The 19,276-nt window shown below is 43.8% G+C and overlaps 2 protein-coding genes across 4 annotated transcripts in view; one reads left to right on the top strand and one right to left on the bottom strand.

Annotated features, from left to right (window-relative positions):
- Positions 1-16,150, bottom strand: part of GPLD1 (glycosylphosphatidylinositol specific phospholipase D1) — a 55,325-nt gene extending 39,175 nt beyond the window's left edge. For 2 of the 3 annotated variants that reach the window (XM_081827602.1, XM_081827603.1), the window contains exons 1-3: positions 16,044-16,150; positions 15,576-15,658; positions 12,639-12,694 (exon numbers count right to left, since the gene is read on the bottom strand). In XM_081827602.1, the coding sequence (XP_081683728.1) occupies positions 12,639-12,694; positions 15,576-15,658; positions 16,044-16,066 (162 nt within the window). In that variant the 5' untranslated portion in view covers positions 16,067-16,150. Of the gene's footprint in view, positions 1-12,638; positions 12,695-15,575; positions 15,673-16,043 lie in introns of those variants that run through there. The other variant, XM_006739309.3, reaches the window with a different exon arrangement.
- A 2,144-nt stretch (positions 16,151-18,294) lies between these two features.
- The window catches only part of ALDH5A1 (aldehyde dehydrogenase 5 family member A1), a 6,053-nt gene continuing 5,071 nt past the window's right edge, over positions 18,295-19,276 (top strand). The window contains exon 1 of the mRNA XM_081827525.1: positions 18,295-18,651. Coding sequence (XP_081683651.1) covers positions 18,310-18,651 — 342 coding nt within the window. The 5' untranslated portion in view covers positions 18,295-18,309. The remainder of the gene's footprint in view (positions 18,652-19,276) is intronic.

The following is a 19,276-nucleotide window of genomic DNA, read 5'->3' as shown; positions in this document are numbered from 1 at the left end:
GGCGCCTGGGTGGCTCAGTCGTTAAGCGTCTGCCTTCGGCTCAGGTCATGGTCCCAGGGTCCTGGGATCGAGCCCCGCATCGGGCTCCCCGCTCAGCGGGAAGCCTGCCTCTCCCCCCTCCACTCCCCCTGCCTGTGCTCTTCTCTCAATGTGTCTCTCTCTGTCAAATAAATAAATAAAATCTTTAAAAAAAAAAAAAGTACATACTAAAATCTCGGGCATAATCCAAGATGACGCCCTACAACAGAGAACCTCAGGTTCTCCTAGCAAACACAGGCTGATCAAGTAGCAAACCACTCATTTCATTTCACCTCCTTTGGTTTCTCTGTCCACCAAAAGAGCAGGATGTCCCCCCAAGGCTAGTTCACCGAAGGGTCCGTGGTAAGATTTTCAATGATCCGGTGAAAAATCAGTGCAATGAGAGAAATACAAACATATATACATATAACATACACACATACACACGATGTATGCCCATAAACAGTTACACCACTGGGGCGCCTGGGTGGCTCAGTCGTTAAGCGTCTGCCTTCGGCTCGGGTCATGATCCCGGGGTCCTGGGATCGAGTCCCGCATCAGGCTCCCTGCTCCGCGGGAAACCTGCTTCTCCCTCTCCCACTCCCCCTGCTTGTGTTCCCTCTCTCGCTGTCTCTCTCTGTCAAATAAAATCTTTAAAAAAAAAACAAAAAAACAGTTACACCACTGACCCTTGAACGCAGATTTGAACCACCCGGATCCACTCAGATGCAGACTCCTCACTAGATATAGTAGAGTACTAGAAGTGTATTTTCCTTATTGCATTTTCTCATTAACATTTTCTTTAGCTGCTTTATTAGAAGAATACAGGATATAATACATATAACCTACAAAATAAGTGTAAATTGACTCATCAGTAATGCTTGTGGTCAACAGTAGGCTGGTAGTTAAGTTTGGGGGGAGTCGAAAGTTAGATACGGAGTTTTGACTGCCTGGGGATCAGTGCCCCCTATCCCAGTGTTGGTTCAAGGATCAACTAGAGAGAGAGAGAGAGAGAGAGAAAGAGAGAGAGAGAGATCTATTTATATACAAGTTTATAGTTGCTACGTGTACTTTAGATTCAGATGATGCCTTTTGGGCTTTTGGGGGAGGTTAAAAAATCCTTTCCCTTTTAAAATTATGGTAGAAGAACATATTTCAGCGTGCCTGGGTGGCTCAGTCGGTTAAGCATCTGCCTTTGGCTCAGGTCATGATCCCAGGGTCCTGGGATGGAGCCCTCCCTTGCTGAGCAGGGAGCCTGATTCTCTCTCTCCCTTTTCCCCTCCCCCTACTTGTCCCCTCTCACGCCCACCCCCATCTGTCTCTCAAATAAAATCTTTCTGCCAAAAAAAAAAAATTATACTTCAATGTTCTGCTCCATTGACTGGCTCACTCCATTCCATTCTCACCCCCTTGAGGTGGGCTCGCTGTTGGCAGTACCATTTCCCAGACTCCACGCAGAGCCCCTCTCACCCTCTGCTCCTTCAGCTAGCAGGCACATGCTGGCTTTGCCACAGAGGTAGCCAGGGACCCAGGTGGCCACAGGACAGAGCACCCATTTTGCTAGTAAGGAGCACGGCAGGGACAGAGCATCCCGGAGCCGACAGCCAAGGTGATGGCTGCTTACTTCCCAGACTGTGTAGGCGGCCGTCGGATCCGGAGCCAGCCGCGGGGCCGTGGCCGTCTGACTCAGCACAGGAGGCCCCACAGGCCAGTTCTGTGTGTGGTCCTCGGCGCCCTTCATGGATGCTCAGCCCAGAGCCTGCTCTTCCAGAGCTCAGAGTTCGTCAGCACCCAGTTCCCCAGTTCTGGGGGGAGCTCAGCATAAGCTAGCCAGAGGGGTTTCCAGGATCTGCAGATGAACTCTGATTGCCAAAGTGAAAGTTTGGTGGGCTAAACTTTTTTTTTTAAGTATTTAAGTAATCTCTACCCACCCCCCAACCTGGGGCTCAAACTCACAACCCTGAGATTAAGAGTTACATGTTCTTCCAACTGAGCCAGCCACGCACCCCCTAAGCTTTAAGTTTTTATTTGAGAGAGCGCATGTGTGTTTGTGTGTGTGTGTGTGTGTGTGTGTATTAGAGAGGGAGAGCGTGCATGAGCAGGTGGGAGAGGCAGAGGGAGGGGAGGGAGAAGCAGGCTCTCCGCTGAGCAGGGAGCCCCATGTGGGGCTCGATTCCCAGGATCCTGAGATCGTGACCTGAGCCAAAGGCAGACGCCCAACCAACTGAGCCACCCAGGCGCCCCACCCTTAAACTTTTTAATTTATCCATAAGGACTTACTAATCCCCACTGCTACCAGGGTATTTGGCTCAAAGATGCACGTTTGATCAAAGCTAGCTCAGTTAGAACCTTCCCTGAGACTCCTCATGGAGAGCTATGTGGAAGACAACCTCTTGTTGTCCCTTGGGGATTTTCAGCCTGAAGGCTGAGTTCTGCATGGTCCTCCACATGGAGAGAGACCACCACCTAGACCTCGGCATGCAGCTCTGCTCCAAGCACTATCAGTTATGTGAGCCAATGACATCTCCTTTTTCTCTAAAGATAGCTTGCCAGTTGGACTTTTGTCACTTAAAAATAATATAACTTTATTGAATATTTACCTTGTTAGCCATGGTCTTGGTCACTTTATATGAGTAAGACTTGTTGAATCTGCATCTCTAGGTGAGGGAGATGCTGTTATTTAACATTAAAAAATTCTGAAGTAAACTTTGAAAAGTAGATGTGTCAGCAAAAGAGGAAGCTGCTGGTGGGGGAATAAGTACAGGCAGAGGATGCAAACTTCAGATATAAAAATGTATTTTTAAGCTATGGAAATAAAAAGAGCAGGATACTGGAATCAAGAGAGATCAATGAAACAGAATAAAGAGCAAGACACAGACTCAAGTATACACAACATACAATGGGGATGAATGAAGGGTGAAGTAATCAACCGGTGGCGTTGGCCCGGGGCAGTGAGGGTTCCATTCTTGCAGGGGATCCAGCGTGGCCTTCATGACGTGGACTGGAAATTAACATTGACCAACAAGAGGCTCCTAGAGCCCCTCATGTGCTTTACGCCAAAATATATACAAGATGAATTAAAGAGTTAAAGGCAAAACGGAAGCCACAAAATTAGCAGGACAAAATTGGAGGGGATAACTGCATCATCTCAGACGGGAAATGATTTTTCTAAGCAAAGCATACAGGCAGAGACCATAGAAGAACAGAACAGTGCACTCAACAACACAAACACTGGAGCATTCTGCACAGTAAAGAGCACCGGAAGCAAACTGAAGAGAAAAATAACCATGAGAATCATTTGACACATGACGGGGCTGGTATCTTTAAGAAGCCATTCTTCCACGTCAGGATAAATATCCTGATGGAGAAATGTGCAAAACACGTAAGTGATTCACGGAAGATGTAATAGAAATAGTTGATAAACACTTGGAAGTGTATTTAACCTCATTAATTAATTAAAATGCCAATTAAGCCTATAACAAAACATTTTCCCACCTACCAAATGAGCAAAAAATGAAAAAATTAAAAACGGGTCCTAAAAGTGAATCTTGTTTCCAAATCTGAAGATACTTATTAAGAAATTTCAATGAGGGGCTCAGTCGGTAAAGCACTGGCGTTCCCCTCAGGTCACGATCTCAGGGTCCTGGGATCGAGCCCCGAATCGGGCTCCCTGCTCAGTGGGGAGTATGCTTCTCCCTCTCCCTCTGCAGCTCCCCCTGCTTGTGCGTGCACGCTCTCCTAAATAAATAAATCTTTTTTAAAAAAAGAAATTTCAATGAAATACACAAGCAACCGAGGATATTAATCCTTCCTCCATCATAGAGATCATTCCTGTTTCATTTTGTTTTTTTCCTTTGTTTCTGGGCCAGGACTCAGCTAGCAGTGCCACAGCTGAAGGGTTTGCCAAAAAAGGTCGGGAAACTGGTCACAAACAAGGAGACTGGGCACGAAGAATACATATTGAGAATGATGACCAGGCTTCTCACTGTTGGAGAAAGGAGTCGCAGATACGGACACAGAGAACGCTAGAACGAATTCTCTGGTGATGGATCATAATTGGAGATATTCTTGTGTGAACTCCTGGTTTTAAATAAACAGGCAGATGAACACAAAAGCAACTTGAGGCAGAATCTGGGACAATGTAAGCATCAAGATAAATGATGAGAATGTAATATAAACCATTAAATAGAATGTATATGGATATAAGTAAATATATGAAATGGGGAAGAAGGAAAGGCTCTATTTAACAGTAGAATGCCAAGAAACGTAGAAAGAGTGATGGAATCAGATAAACAGTTTGGCAACCATCATAATTACTTCAGGCAAGAATTATCAATAGATGATACAACTAGTGGGTAAAACTTTGATGAGAAACAGGGTATTTACATTACCTCAGTATCTCTCTCCACAAAATATTTACTTGCTAATTAAAAAGTAGAAAATACTTACTAACTTTCCAGTGTAAAAATGTGAAGATGTCATCTCAACCAGGTGATAAAAATTATCATCACTAGGACTTCTGCTCCCAGGAAGATGGAATAAACGTACTAAGCCCCCTGGGCATTGTACACAAAATGAGCGTAAGAAGCCCCTGCAAGGTGGAGGTAAGTATGCAGGTGGCTGGGGAGCTCAGGACCGGAAGACGACACTGTGGTGAATTCTCTGGGCTTTCTCTGTACCTCATAGGTCCCAAACTGGATACCACGAAAGCCTGCCAACCCAGAACCTCTAATGGGCATAAGCCAAACACACAAAAGCCACAAAGAAAGCCTGCTTTCTCTAACCGTAAGTAAGACCAGGAAATGGGCGGCCTGGCAAAGACAGAAAACTTTTTGACAATAGCCTTTCTACTCTAGCCAAACATCACAGAAAAAAACTGTGGCCCCACCCTCACCAGGACTTTCATTTGTCCCTGATCCCTACCCCTCAGTGTCAGTGGAGACCATGGGCAGAGCCGAGACATCCAGTCCCAACTGCAGTAACATGGCGCCTCTCCTCATCCCCACTGGGTGGGATCAGAAGAGGCCCAGGGAAGAGCAGGATGTCCACCACCACAAGGAGACACGCCGCAGCATCCGTAGAGGCCACAGTGAGGAGCAATAATTAGGCACTTCTACCCCTCCCAGCCGGAGAGGCATCCGTGGAGGCTCGGGGGAATCTTGACTTCTACCCATAGTTGGCAGTTAGGAGAGTTAGGAGGTGGTGACCCTCCCCATTCTGTTCCCCTCCCAAAATGGTGTCAGAAGAAGTCAGCTAAAAGAAAAGGTTTCAGTAAGATCCAGAGTCTCATAACCTAATACCTAAAATGTCCAGGTTTCAATCCAAGAGCACTCATCACACCAAGAACCAGGAATCTCAAAAGGAATAAAAAGAGATAACTAATAGAGGCCAAATGAAATGGTAGACATTTTAGAATTATCTGACAAAATATTTTAAAGCAGCCATCACAAAAATGCTTCAATTACAAACATACTTCAAACAACCACCGCTCTCCAACCACCACCACCAAAATAGTCTCAGGAAAGGAATATATAAAGAACCACCCAATGAAAATTTTAGAAATGACAATATAATCACTGAAATGGAAGTTAACATCACCAGAAACAGTACACTTGACATTGGGAGTCTTCTGGTATGATGCGATGAGAATACAGCATCGATTCTGTGTTCTGTGTGGTATTTCTGTCAAAAGATAACCTGCACGGGGCGCCTGGGTGGCTCAGTCGTTAAGCGTCTGCCTTCGGCTCAGGTCATGATCCCAGGGTCCTGGGATCGAGTCCCGAATCAGGCTCCCTGCTCAGACGGGAGCCTGCTTCTCCTTCTCCCTCTGCCCCTCTCCTCCCACCCCTGTGTGCACCCACAAGCTCTCTCTCTCTCAAATAAATAAAATCTTAAAAAAAAGAAAAAGATAACCTGCAAGGGGATCTATCATGAGAAACTAGCAGACGAAATCAAACTAAGGTACATTCTACAGTTATTGGACTGTGCCCTTTCCAAGATATCAAGGTCATTAAAGACAAGGAAGGCCTAAGGAACTGTTCTAGATCACATGGTCCTGGACTGGTCCTGGAACCATAAAGAAGATTATTGAGACAAGTGGAGAGATTTGAATGAAGCCTGAGGACGGGGTGAAAGTGTTATTCAATGTTGATTTCCTGACTGTGGTAACTGTGCTGTGGTTCCATAGGAGTGTCCTTGTTTTTTGGAAATACACAATGATGTGTTAAAGGATAATGGGCATCACGCCAGCAATTCACTAGAACGGTTCAGGAGAAAAGAAATCAGTATGTATAGGTAGTGTGGAATTGCATGAAATCTCTGGACATGAGGGATTCCATTTTCCTTTCCAACTAACGAGCTCCTAAACTGGGCTGGAAGCAGCAACTGTTTGACAAGCGGTTGTTCCTAACATTTCAACAGAGCCACACGCATTCAGGTCAGAGGACAACAGTAAAGTCAATAAATACAAAGCAGGGACTTTCACTTGATAGCACCAGTAATCAATAAGATAGTCATCACAAGCGGTTCGACTGGTCAGCACCAATACAGCAGGGTTTTTTTTTTTCTTCTCTGCTTTATGTAAATCCTGTAATTACTTCTTCCTTCTTTCTCATAAAAGCCCCCTTGCTTTCCCTGCACGAGTGGGACACTTTTCTGGTTACTCTGGAATCTGTGCTCCCCTGAATAAAAACCTTCGGTCCTTTTCTACCTCCTTTCCTTGGGGGACAACAGATAGGATAAAAGGGCAAATACGCCAACAATTGAGGATCTACAGGAATATGGTAAAGGGCATATAGGGATTGGCCTAATTGTCCGGCTTTTCTATTGGTATTTAATTACTTCCAAATAAAAAAGTTAAAATATAGAATTGGTTGAATAAATTATGGTACATTATGGTAATAGAAAAATATGTAATTGTCCTAAATGATTCTCAAGATTTCTTTTGACATGGGAAGTTATCACCGATATATTAAATGAAAAATAGCAAGTTGCATAGTGTGTAGAGTGTAATTTGGGGGGGAAGAAGGTACTAATAAATTAAAAAATAATGCTGAGAATGATATAAAGCCAAGTGTCAACACTGGTTGTCTCAGAATGTTTTACAGTGTGCATCTCTCAGTTTTCTAATCAGAAAAGAAGAAATCTCTTCTGGAGGCAGGCAGGAGGAAGTAGGGCAGAGAGGACTGAAACCAACCAAATTAACTACCATTGCTAGGATTTCATGGTTAAAATACCACATTCTGTTTATTTTTATAGAAAGTAAATATATATATAATGAGTCCAATCATCACAGTATGAAACTAGAAATCAATTATTAAGAAAAAAAAAACTAGGGAAAAAAACACATGCATGCTGAACACCATGCTAGTGAAAATGGATGGGTCAATGAAGAAATCCAAGGAAATGAAACAATACATGAAGACAAACAAAAATGGAAACACAATGACTGAAAATATTTGTGTGGCACCTGGCTGGCTTGGTTGGTAGAGCACGTCGTGACTTAGATCTCAGGGTCATGAGTTTAAGCCCCATGCTGGGCATGGAACCCACTTTAAAAAAAAAATCTTTGGGATAAAGCAGAAACAGTTCTAGGAAGGAAGTTTATAGCAGTACAGTCCTATTACACGAAACAAGAAAAATCCCAAAACAGCAATCAAACCTTATACCCAAAGGAACTAGAAAAAGAAAAACAAACCCCAAAGTTAGTAGAAGGAAGATAAAAGTTTAGAGTGGAAATAAATGAAAAAAATATGTATCAGTGAAACGAAGAGCTAGTTCTTTGAGAAGATAAACACAATTGATAAACCTTTAGCCAGCCAGACTCCTCAAGAAAGAGCAAGTAATAAATAAAATCAGAAATGGAGAAATAACCACCAACACCACAGAAATACAAAGAATTATAAAAGAATACTATGAAAAATTATGTAACAAATTGGAGAACCTAGAAGAGATGGATAAATTCCTAGAAACATACAATCTGCCAAAACTGAATCAAGAAGAAATAGAAAATTTGAACAGACCAATTATTAGTAACAAAATTAAATCTGTAATCAAAAAACTCCCCAACAAAAGTCCAGAACCAGATGGCTTCACAGGTGAACTCTACCTAACATTTAAAGAAGAATTCATACCTATTCTTCTCAAACTATTCCAAAAAAGAGAAGAGGAAGGCAAGGCCAGCTTTACCTTGGGCCAATATCCTTGATGAACACAGATGCAAACATCTTCAACACATATTACCAAACCAAATTCAATAGTATGTTAAAAGGACCATTCACCATGATCAAGTGGGATTTATTCCTGGGATTCAAAAGTGGTTCAATATTCTCAAATCAATGTGATCTATCACATTAACAAGAAGGATAAAAACCATATGATCATCTCAAGAGATCTAGAAAAAGGATTTGATATAATATTTGTTCGTGATAAAAACTCTCAATAAAGCGAATTTAGAGGAACCATACCTCAACATGGTAAAGGCCTTCTATGAAAAACCCACAGCTAACATCATTCTCAATGGGGAAAAAACAGAGCTTTTCTCCCTAAGGTCAGAAACAAGACATGGATGTCCACTCCCACCACTTTTATTCAACAGAGTACTGGAAGTCCTAGCTGCAGCTATCAGATAAGAAATAAAAGCATCCAAACTAGTAAGAAGTAAAATGGTCACCATCTGCAGATGACATGATTTAACTATACATAGAAAACCCTAAAGACTACCAAAAAAAAGCTATTAGAATAAAGGAATTCAGTGAAGTTGCAGGATACAAAATTAGCATGTAGGCATTTCTATATATTCACAATAACCTAGCAAAAAGAAAAATTAAGAAAACAATCTCATTCACAATTGTACCAAAAAGAATAAAGTATCTATAGTTTAATCAAGGACGTAAAAGACCTATGCCCTGAAAACCGTAAGATACTGATGAAAGAAAACTGAATGTGATGCAAACAAATGAAAGATATTCTGTGCTCATGGATTGGAAGGATTAATATTGTGAAAATGTCCATATTACCCAAAGCAAACTACAGATTAATGCAATCCCTGTCAAAATACCAACGTCATTTTTCACAGAACTAGAACAAACAATCCTAAAATTTGTAATGGAATCACAAAAGACCCCAAATAGCCAAAGAAATCTTGAGAAAGGAGAACAAAACTGGAGGTATCACAATCCCAGATTTCAAAGATATACTACAAAGCTGTAGTAATTAAAACATTTGGTACTGGCACAAAAACAGACACATAGATCAATGGAATGGAATAGAGAGCCCAGAAATAAACCCTCACTTGGTCAATTAGTCTGTGACAAGAGAGTCATAATACACAACAAGGAAAAGACAGTGTCTTCAAGAAATGATGCTGGGAAAACTGGACAGCAACATGCAGAAGAATGAAACTGGGCCATTTTCTCAAACCAAACACAAAAAATAAAATAAAGACTAAATGTAAGACCTGAAACCATAAAAATTCTAGAAGAAAATATAGGTAGTCATCTCTTGGACATTGGCCTTAGCAACATATTTAATATGTCTCCTGAGGCAAAAGAAACAAAAAAATAAACTACTGGAACTATACCAAAATAGTAAGATTTTGCACAGAAAAAAAAAACAACTCAATCGAACAAAGTAACTTACTGAATGGAAGAAGATATTTTCAAATGATACACTAATAAAAGTTTAATATCCAAACTATATAAAGAACTTCTAAAAGTTTAATATCCAAACTATATAAAGAACTTCTACAACTGCATGCGCGCGCACACACACACACACAACACCTGAACAATCTCATGAAGAAATAGACAGATGGGGGTGCCTGGGTGGCTCAGTCGTTAAGCGTCTGCCTTCGGCTCAGGTTATGATCCCAGGGTCCTGGGATGGAGCCTCACATCGGGCTCCCTGCTCAGCAGGAAGCCTGCTTCTCTCTCTCCCACTCCCCCTGCTTGTGTTCTTGCTCTCGCTATCTCTCTGTCATATAAATGAATAAAATCTTTAAAAAAAAGAAATAGATGACTTAACGTTTTTCCAAAGACCACCTACAGATGGCCAATACACATATGAAAAAATGCTCAACATTACTAATCAGTGGGGAAATGCAAATCAAAACCACAATGAGATTATCATCTTAACACCTGTCAGAATGGCTAGATCAAAAAGACAAGAAGTGTTCATGATGTGGAGAAAAAGGAACCCTTGTGCACCATTGGTGGGTATGTAAATTGGTGCAGGCACTGTGGGAAACAGTAAGGAGGTTCCTCAAAAAATTAAAAATAGAAATACCATACGATCTAGTAATTCCACTGCTGGGTATTTACCCAAGAAAACAAGAGCACTAATTAAAAAAGATATATGCACCTGATGTTTACTGCAGCATTATTTACAGTAGCCAAACTATAGAAACAGTCCAGGCGTCCATAGCTATGTGAATGGATAAAGGACATGTGATTACACACACACACACACACACACACACACACGACTATTACTCAGGCATAAAAAAGAATGAAATCTCAGCATTTGTGACTGACAACATGGATGGACCTAGAGGGTATTATGCTAAATGAAGTAAGTCAGAGAAAGACAAATACTGTATGATTTCACTTATATATGGAATCTAAGAAATACATGAACAGACTTCTTTAATACAGAGAAGAAACTGGTGGTTGCCAGAGGGAAGGTGGAGGGTAGGGAGATCAGCAAAACAGGTGAAGGGGATTTAGAGGTACAAGCTTCCAGTAGTAAGTCAGGGAAATAACAAGTACAGCATGTGAGATACAGTGAATAATATTGTGGTAACACATGGTGATGGGTGGTGACCACCCTTATCGTGGTGAGCACTGAGTAACGTGCAGAATTGTTGAATCGCTGTGTTGTACGTATGTAATGTAGCATTATCAACTACACTTTAATAATAAAATAAGAATAGGAAAAAAGTATCAGGGCAATAATGACCACCAGTGTGAGGTCAGCTTACTTCTGACAGTTCTTATAAATACATACACTGATTTTCTCAGCTTTATGCACTTTTCTCTTTGTGTTAAGTCAAAGGTTTCAAAGAGCAGTCACCTCTGGATATAGTAACAAAAGATAATCCTAGAACCAACAAAATTCAGACCTCAACGAGTCCAGAAGTCCCCAAAGAGCAGGTGGACGAGGAAGAAAGAGACACTATAACAAGTCCCACATACAGAGATATAAAGTACATCATGAAAGGGGATCTGACAGTATCATAAAAGGTGAGATATCCCGACCCTTGTAAATTGAAAGTGAAGTATAAGCACTCAGGGCACTTAGTCATTTCCAATGATGCTATCAGTAGCTGCATCAGGACCAATGCGGAGGGGAAGGATCGGTGTCCGGTCCACGTTTCAAATTAAGTTAATGATACAAGCGTGACTCTCTCTACTACAAAATCGCTCTGCACACACTCTGGATTGATTGTTCGCATGATGAATTAGGCAGGTTCTTGCTTCTCCTCCTCATCCTTGGCTACCTTCCACCACGGTCAATGAAGATAATCAAACACTGTTCAACTGCCAAGTCGGAAAGTTGAAACTAATGTCTACAAGTGGTTTTGAGGACAGGATGGATTTCAGTTATCTCACCATCCTGTTTTCCATACTGAACTGTCAAAACTTAATGGTAATAATTTGATCCAATTCTGATGTCACCAAGGAATATTAATCGCTCTTATCCAAAGTATTAAGAATCACCTTTGCACAAAGCATTATTTAGCCTAGAACCAGAAATAGTGTATAGGGTCAGAATAGGACCAATTTGAGGATAGGTACAGGAAAGCCATCAGATAGTCTTAACCAAGAATACAGTAGGAGGAGACATCAGACAAGCATCTCAGAGCGGACTTCTGAATAAACATTTCCTGCTCCTTGTGCTGATGCAATTTTTCTATGACACAGTCAAGAGGTGAAAAATTTATCTCAGGCATGACCTTTTTAAAAACAAAAAGCTCGGGGCGCCTGGGTGGCTCAGTTGGTTAAAGCGACTGCCTTCGGCTCAGGTCATGATCCTGGAGTCCCGGGATCGAGTCCCGCATCGGGCTCCCTGCTCAGCGGCGAGTCTGCTTCTCCCTCTCCCGCTCCCCCCTCTTGTGCTCTCTCACTCTCTCTCTCTCAAATAAATAAATAAAATCTTTAAAAAAAAATAAAAAATAAAAAAAATAAAAACAAAAAGCTGTACCATTTTAATTCTTCCTCAATTTTTCAAATTTTGATTCATCATTCGATTATTCCAGTGATACTATTTAAATGATAATATATATCATTACATATAAATTATATATGTTTTATACATATAAAAATATAATAGTATTGAAATATTTTAATTGTATAATGTATGTAATATATAATATGCATATGTTCAAGTATAAATTATATATAATATGTAAGTATACATAATATATATTCAAGTATATATTATATACCTATGTTCAAGTAGCACTGGAGGGGACATACACCTTTTGTAACGCCAAATATTAATGTTTTATGAAGACAAAAAGGACTGAAAATTATTGCCTAAGTATCTGTTAGGACCTTTATTTTGGCACCTATGGAAGAGAGTTAATGCACAAGGAATAAGAGAAATATTAAACTTTATACCTCTTTGTAGTTAACTCTCCCATCCTGAAGGTGGAGAAACTCCAGAGCTCTGTGTCCTGAGAGAAATATATAAATCAATTAAATCAACTGTAGCTAAAACAGAACTTATTCAAGACGTTTTAAAAGGAAAATTGGGGCATATGGGTGATGCAGTCGGTTGGGTGTAGACTCTTGGTTTCATCTCAGGTTGTGATCTCAGGGTCCTGGGATCGAGCCCCGAGTCAGGCTCCATGCTCAGCATGGAGTCTGCTTAAAACTCTCTTTCCCTCTCCCTCTGTCCCTCCGCCTGCTCATGCATGCACGCGCACTCACTCTCTGTAATAATCTTTAAAAAACTAAAATAAAAAAAATTTTAAAAAAGGAAAATATAATTTTGTCATTGTAACTGTCAAGGAAGGGGGAAATGAAAATTAAGTGTGTACTCACTAGTCATTTTCATTAGGCATAGTAAGATTCATACGATAGTTATATCACTAAAAAATACAAATCAAATTTGCATGGTGATTTGAAGTTTCTGCTTAGCTGGCACCATGGCCCTGCAAAGCTAGGTCTCCGTTCCCTCCTAAGTAGAAGTAAATAATTCCCACATTTACAGGTGTGTTCACAGAGTCACACAAAATACATGTGATGTGATGAGCACAGTGGCTGATAAACGGTAGGAGCTCAGTAAACAGAAATGTCATCTTATTTTGCCTCAACACCCACCCCCAACCGAGATAAATGACCCTAAGCAGAAAATAGGATACATGGCCAAAACCATGGACTGAATCAATTACTCTCGAATGTTTTTTCATCAGTTGGGCCACATTAGATGGACCAAAAAAAAAAAAAAATCCCATGTTACCTGTTCCACCCACTTGCAGGGACACACACACACACATCCACACCCTGAATCTTCCTAGAATCTAAGACGAACATGCCTTGTGAAGTCACATTCAAAGGGGATACCTTACTTCTGTTGTGAATCACATCCAGTTTTGTAATTCATACAAAAATACAGCCACTCCTCTAAGCATAACACTGTAAGATACGGGCTCCCAGCCCACATCAGTAACCTGGACACAGGATTGCTGGGATTTACAGCTCCAAACCACCGAACGAGACCCGTTCTAATTAACTCACAGAACTGTCAGCCTTCCAACAGGCTTTACATTAAGTGAAAACATGAACCAAGAGATTTACAGAATCCTAAATAATTGGTAAATGTTGGAGTTTTTTCTTTCACATAAGACTCCTCAAAATCTATGCAGGTTAGAAGTGGTCTTCAATTATGTTCACATAAACAAAGTTTTATATTAATATATTTAATATCTTATATATTTATGATATATAAATATAATAGATAATACAATGTATGCATATATTTAATATATTTTATTATATTTCTATTTAATATTAATATTTTATATAATGTATTGATATATTTAATGTTATTATTAATAGATTAATATATACAAAACATATATTCATATATGTTTAATCTATTAGGATCTTTGGTACCTACTGAAAAAAGGCAAGCAGTTACCCGATTTTATGAAAACTTCATATTTCATCTGTGTTTAAATACATTATACATTTTATATAATGTATTGATATTGTGTTAATGTATTGATATATTTAATGTTATATTAATAGATTAATATATACAAAACATATATTCATATATGTATAATCTATTAGGATCTTTGGTACCTACTGAAAAAAGGCAAGCAGTTATCCGATTTTATTAAAACTTCATATTTCATCTGTGTTTAAACTAAGGATTAAAAACTCTCCATTTATACTTATTCTTGAATATTTCCATTTACACTTGTTCTTTCTCAGCCTACAGTTCTAGCAATTTCAATTTCTAAGAATTTACACCTGGACAATACTTTCAAATTCACTGAGACGTTCAGCTTCCTTACTTTACAGAAGAGGAACGCAGAGAAAATGAATTGCTCTGACTCACGTACTTCATTTACAGCTGAGCCGGTATTAGAACCTGGGTCTAATTCTCTCTTCTATTGTTTCCTGACTGCTCGTAGCAATAAATGTATTTGGAAAGAACACTGGACTGGCTCTCAGGACATGCAATCCTAGGCCAGCCCTCTAATGAGCTAGCTTTGAGATTCTCCAGATCGATTTCCTTGCATGTGAAATACAGGGACTGAGCTCAGTGACCTCTAGTGCCCTTTCAGAAGGCAAAATTCTGGGATCATAGGTTCTTGTCCACCAGAACTCAATAAATACCTCGGTCTACCTGGCACTGATAAGCTTACACACTTTATTTGTAATCTTGTTATGATTGGTACCTTCTGGCCAGGTGGCCTGACTATAAAATATTATTGATTTTATCTAAAAGAAAACCCAGATTTAATCGGAAAACTGTTGTAGAATATAATCCTATTCCATGAGTTAAAAAATATTACAAATACACTTCATTCAAGAACCAAATCCACCTGTATCTGGCACTCTGCCCTCACCCCCGAGCCCGTCCTCCCCAGCTCCTGTCATCGTCCCGGTCCCCTCTAATGCCAGTAGCCAGACGCCCTCGCTTCCTTGCCGTCCCTGGGGCCAACCACTTGACTCAGGGGACCCACTTCCATGGCCACAAGTGGCCCTGTACACATACTTGGAAATCTAAAACAACAAAAACAACATTCCTCACTCCTACTGAGTTCCACCCATCTTCCTCCTCTCCCATTCTATCAGTTCTGCCTCACGGCAACCGCGAGTGTCTCCAGCTCCTCACTGTTTGCCCACCCAGAGAAACAGCCAGGGGCCGATCATCAAGCACCCATCATTCCCTTGCCTCCTGCCCGCCCCTCCACGGAACCCACCTGACTCCAGTCCAGGGAACTTGTTACCAATAGGTGGGACCGACTTCACATCTCTTCCTTAACACCCTTTGACAGACTTAGCATCCCTAATCCCAGGCAAGGTGCAGGCACTTACCTATCTCGATGTGTGTGGAGATGCCACATGGCGAACCCCCTGGGCAGACGGAGCCCAGTGCGATCAGCAGCCCAGGCCAGAACCTGCAAAGGGACATGCCCTCATTACTCGCTGCTCCTCGGTGACACGAAGTGCTCAGAACTGCGGCGGCAGGTCCTGAAACCCAGGCCCAGACCTACGGCTTTCCCTCTAAGCAGGTCACTGCAACCAAGCCTCATTTCAAAATAATAACACTTCCCGATCAACTGTTTAACTACTGTTTAACTTCACCAGAACAGCGAACAAACTCCATCTGGGAGAGGGGGAAAAAAAAAAAAGCCATCAACTGAAATTTGAATGCTCTTAGCGGGGAGCATGGCCACTTTGTGATCCAGGTGTCCTCCAGATTTCTTGTTAACACGAAATTTGTATGGTCACCTTAGCAAAGTTGTCTCCATTTCGCTTTCTTCAAAAAAGACACAGACTCACCTGTCTAGACTGGGGGTCCACATGCTGGACCACCTCAGCTCACAAGGGCATCCTTTGCACACCTGTATCAGGGGCCCCCGAGTCCTCAGCCTCTGAAGCCCCAAGTGCTGGGAGAGCTTTTATGACGATCAGCTGGAGCTGGCTTCTCTTTCAGTATTTGGCAACAGATACTGACATTTGCATGGGATTACACAAGAGCAAGCACTCCTGGTCTATCTGCTTCTGGCTTATGGGGCTTATCTCAAGTCTGTTGCATGGTCAGATCCCTGCACCCCAAGCAAAGATGCTGATTCCACTGGGGGCGGGAGATACGGAACAGATTTAAGACCAAGAAACAAGGATTCAGAAAATGCTAGGCTCAGAATATTACCTGTCAAGAAGTATCTGGTCTGTAGCACTTAATCCATGGGAAAAACTCGGTGAAGCTCTTCGTGGAAAAGGTGGTAATCTTACAGCTCAAATTATGCATATTGTAAGTGAAAAGCAAGAAAGGGGATCCTGAAAGAGTGGGAGGAAACTGTACTCATGCTCAGGTGAGCAAATGGAAGAGAAGAATAGGAGAAGATGGGATGGTTGAGACCCTTAGGTCTCTGTCAAGTTTCCTCTGTAACCGTAGCTTAGCCACCTGCAAGCTCCAAAGAAAAGAAAGCCACAGCTCTCCCCGAATCCTGAGGGCATTGGGCCCCGCTGCTCCTGACTGCTTTTAGGCCAGAGGCCATGAACCTTGGCTAAGGTGCTCTCTATACATAGGCCTCATCTCCCCCGTACTGCAAGTGGGGGAGCAGATGGAGAAGGGAGGGCGTACTGTCCGAAACAGAACCTTACGGAGATTAAGCGGACTGACTGTGGATCAAGAGAGGCCTGCCACGGTCGTGCCAACAGTAGGGCTCCCTCTGCAGGCAGCAGGTGGAAAGACGCCAGGGATACCCGCCGGGCGGCAGTCTCCACTCCAGGACCTCCTCTCTTCCCCCAATTCCTCCGGTAGAATACAGGAGGAAACAGCAAATACACACACACACACACACACACACACACTAAACTCTGCTGTTCCCACTTCTGCTAGATGTGACTCACTCGGGACTGAGTGACGCCGACTCAGCAAAAAAACAAAGCCAAAATTTAAAGGTACTGCCTCCGCATTTTGCAAATAAGAACCCAACGTCCCAGAGAAAGTGGAAGAGCCCACAGGCTCCGGAAAAGACAGCAAGAGTCTCAACGCAGTAGGAATGGAGAAGCAGAGATATGCTGAGACTAGTGCTCCTAAATCAATGCGTAGAAATGGGCTTCACTCGAACCCACACATTCGGAAGATTGCCCTGCTAAATTCATCTTTGTATCCTCGTTCAAGTTGAGGCTTCCTTCCTGCTTCCAGATTCTTAGGCTCATGTCTACTTGTAATGATACCTCGCTTGATTCAATTCTGACAAATGGTCCCACTGACCAGTTGGAGGCCTAACTTTCATCTTAACTAGTGGCTTGTCCTAGGGCAGCTACTAGGACTTTGAACGTTGTGCTGAATTTAATGTAGCAACTCTGCTAAGCCATTAATTATGTTATCTCACTACAAACGAGAGAACTTGCTGCAAGAGAAGAATTGAGGATGATTTGTTGAAGGTCACACGCAGCTTGTCGACAACAGATTCTGAGCTTGGGGCCAAACCGGTCTCTCTCTGGAAGCACTGGGACACATCAGGGGGACCCCCTGCTCCCAATGATGGGGGGAATAGGTAAACACACACCCAGAAAACCGTCCAGGCGGCAGAACAGGGAGCCACACTTGCCCGGCGCAGAGAACCCCCAGCCTAGACCCCGAGTGCGCGGGAGTTGTGGCGATGGAGAGCGGGGATCACGCCCTTGGCGGCTGGGGCACCACCAGCGCATCGATGGACCCCGTACAATTCCAGTGGCGGGGGATGCAGGTGGGGGGAGGGGATGGATCGCGGGGGCGGCGGGGGGAGCGGTTGTCCTGCAGCAGCTAGGGAGCTAAGGAGTAATTACACAGGAGCACTCGAGGCTGGGAAGGCGAGGCCCGCAGGTGCATCTCCCGGCAGCCCTCCCAGGTCTGGCGGAGAGCGAAGCGGCGGGCCGCGGAGGACCAGGGGCGGCGCCAAGGACGCGGGAGAGGGCGCTGCTCCGCGCCCCCGCGGCCCCGGCGCGTCCCCGCCGCCGCCGCCGCCGCCGCCGCCTCGCTCCTCCCGCCGCCCCGACCCTTGCACTCGGGCGCGCGCTCGCTTGCCTGCTTCCTGCCGCCGCCGCCTCCGGGGCCATGGCGACCTGTCTGCGGCTGCGGAGCTGCCGGGCCCCGCGCCTCCCGCCGGCGCCCGCCGCGCGCGGCCTGCGGCCCCGCTGCTCGGCGCAGCCCCGCCGCTCTGCCGGGGGCCTGGCGGGCCTGTCCGCGGCGCTGCTTCGCACCGACCGCTTCGTGGACGGCTGCTGGCTCCCGGCCGCCGCCGCCTTCCCCGTGCACGACCCGGCCAGCGGCGCCGAGCTGGGCTTGGTGGCCGACTGCGGGGCGCCCGAGACCCGCGCCGCGGTGCGCGCCGCCTACGAGGCCTTCTGCAGCTGGAGGGGCGTCTCGGCCAAGGTGAGCGCGCTCGGGGGGCCCCGGGTTGCCCCATAGAGAAACCAGCCGCGTCGCCTCCCCCTCCCCGAGTCACCGGGATTCACCAGGCAGAAAGTCATAAAACCAAGGACAGAGGTGATCCGCAAGTAAGTTTGGAGCGTCGGCTTGGTCCCAAGCACTGTGCCAGGGGCTAGGGACAGGCGCCGCCCTCCAGCCTCTGAAATTGTCCAGGAGGGAGGCGGAAGCCTTAGGTGTACCATGAAATTACCAGCGAGCCGAGGGCATGACGAGCAGGTAGAGGGGCCTGAGCGTGGGGGGCAGGTGCGCGCCCAGGGGGCTCTCCCTGGCCGCCACAGTTCAACACAGGGAGGCTAGTCGGGAAATCGGGCTCTGTGCAGGCAGCCGACCATTCTCCAGGTTTCGGCCTGAATAGAGAGACTGCTGTTAACTAACATGTCCTTGGCTTGTAGATGGCCGTCTGCGCACGACCTTCCCTCTGCATTTGCCGGTGTCCTAACCTCTCCTCGTAAAGACACCAGTCATACTGGATTAAGACCCGCATCTATGACCACATTTAACCTTAATAACCTCTTTCAAGACGCTGTTCGAGATACAGGGGGTTAGGACTTCAACCTATGAATGGAGTGGGCCCAATTCTTTTTTTTTTTTT

This window comes from Leptonychotes weddellii, chromosome 8 (genome assembly GCF_054177405.1).
Source record: "Leptonychotes weddellii isolate Sample4059 chromosome 8, ASM5417740v2, whole genome shotgun sequence".
In the NCBI taxonomy this organism is placed as follows: Eukaryota; Metazoa; Chordata; class Mammalia; order Carnivora; family Phocidae; genus Leptonychotes; species Leptonychotes weddellii.
This window is presented reverse-complemented; position numbering and strand designations above follow the sequence as displayed.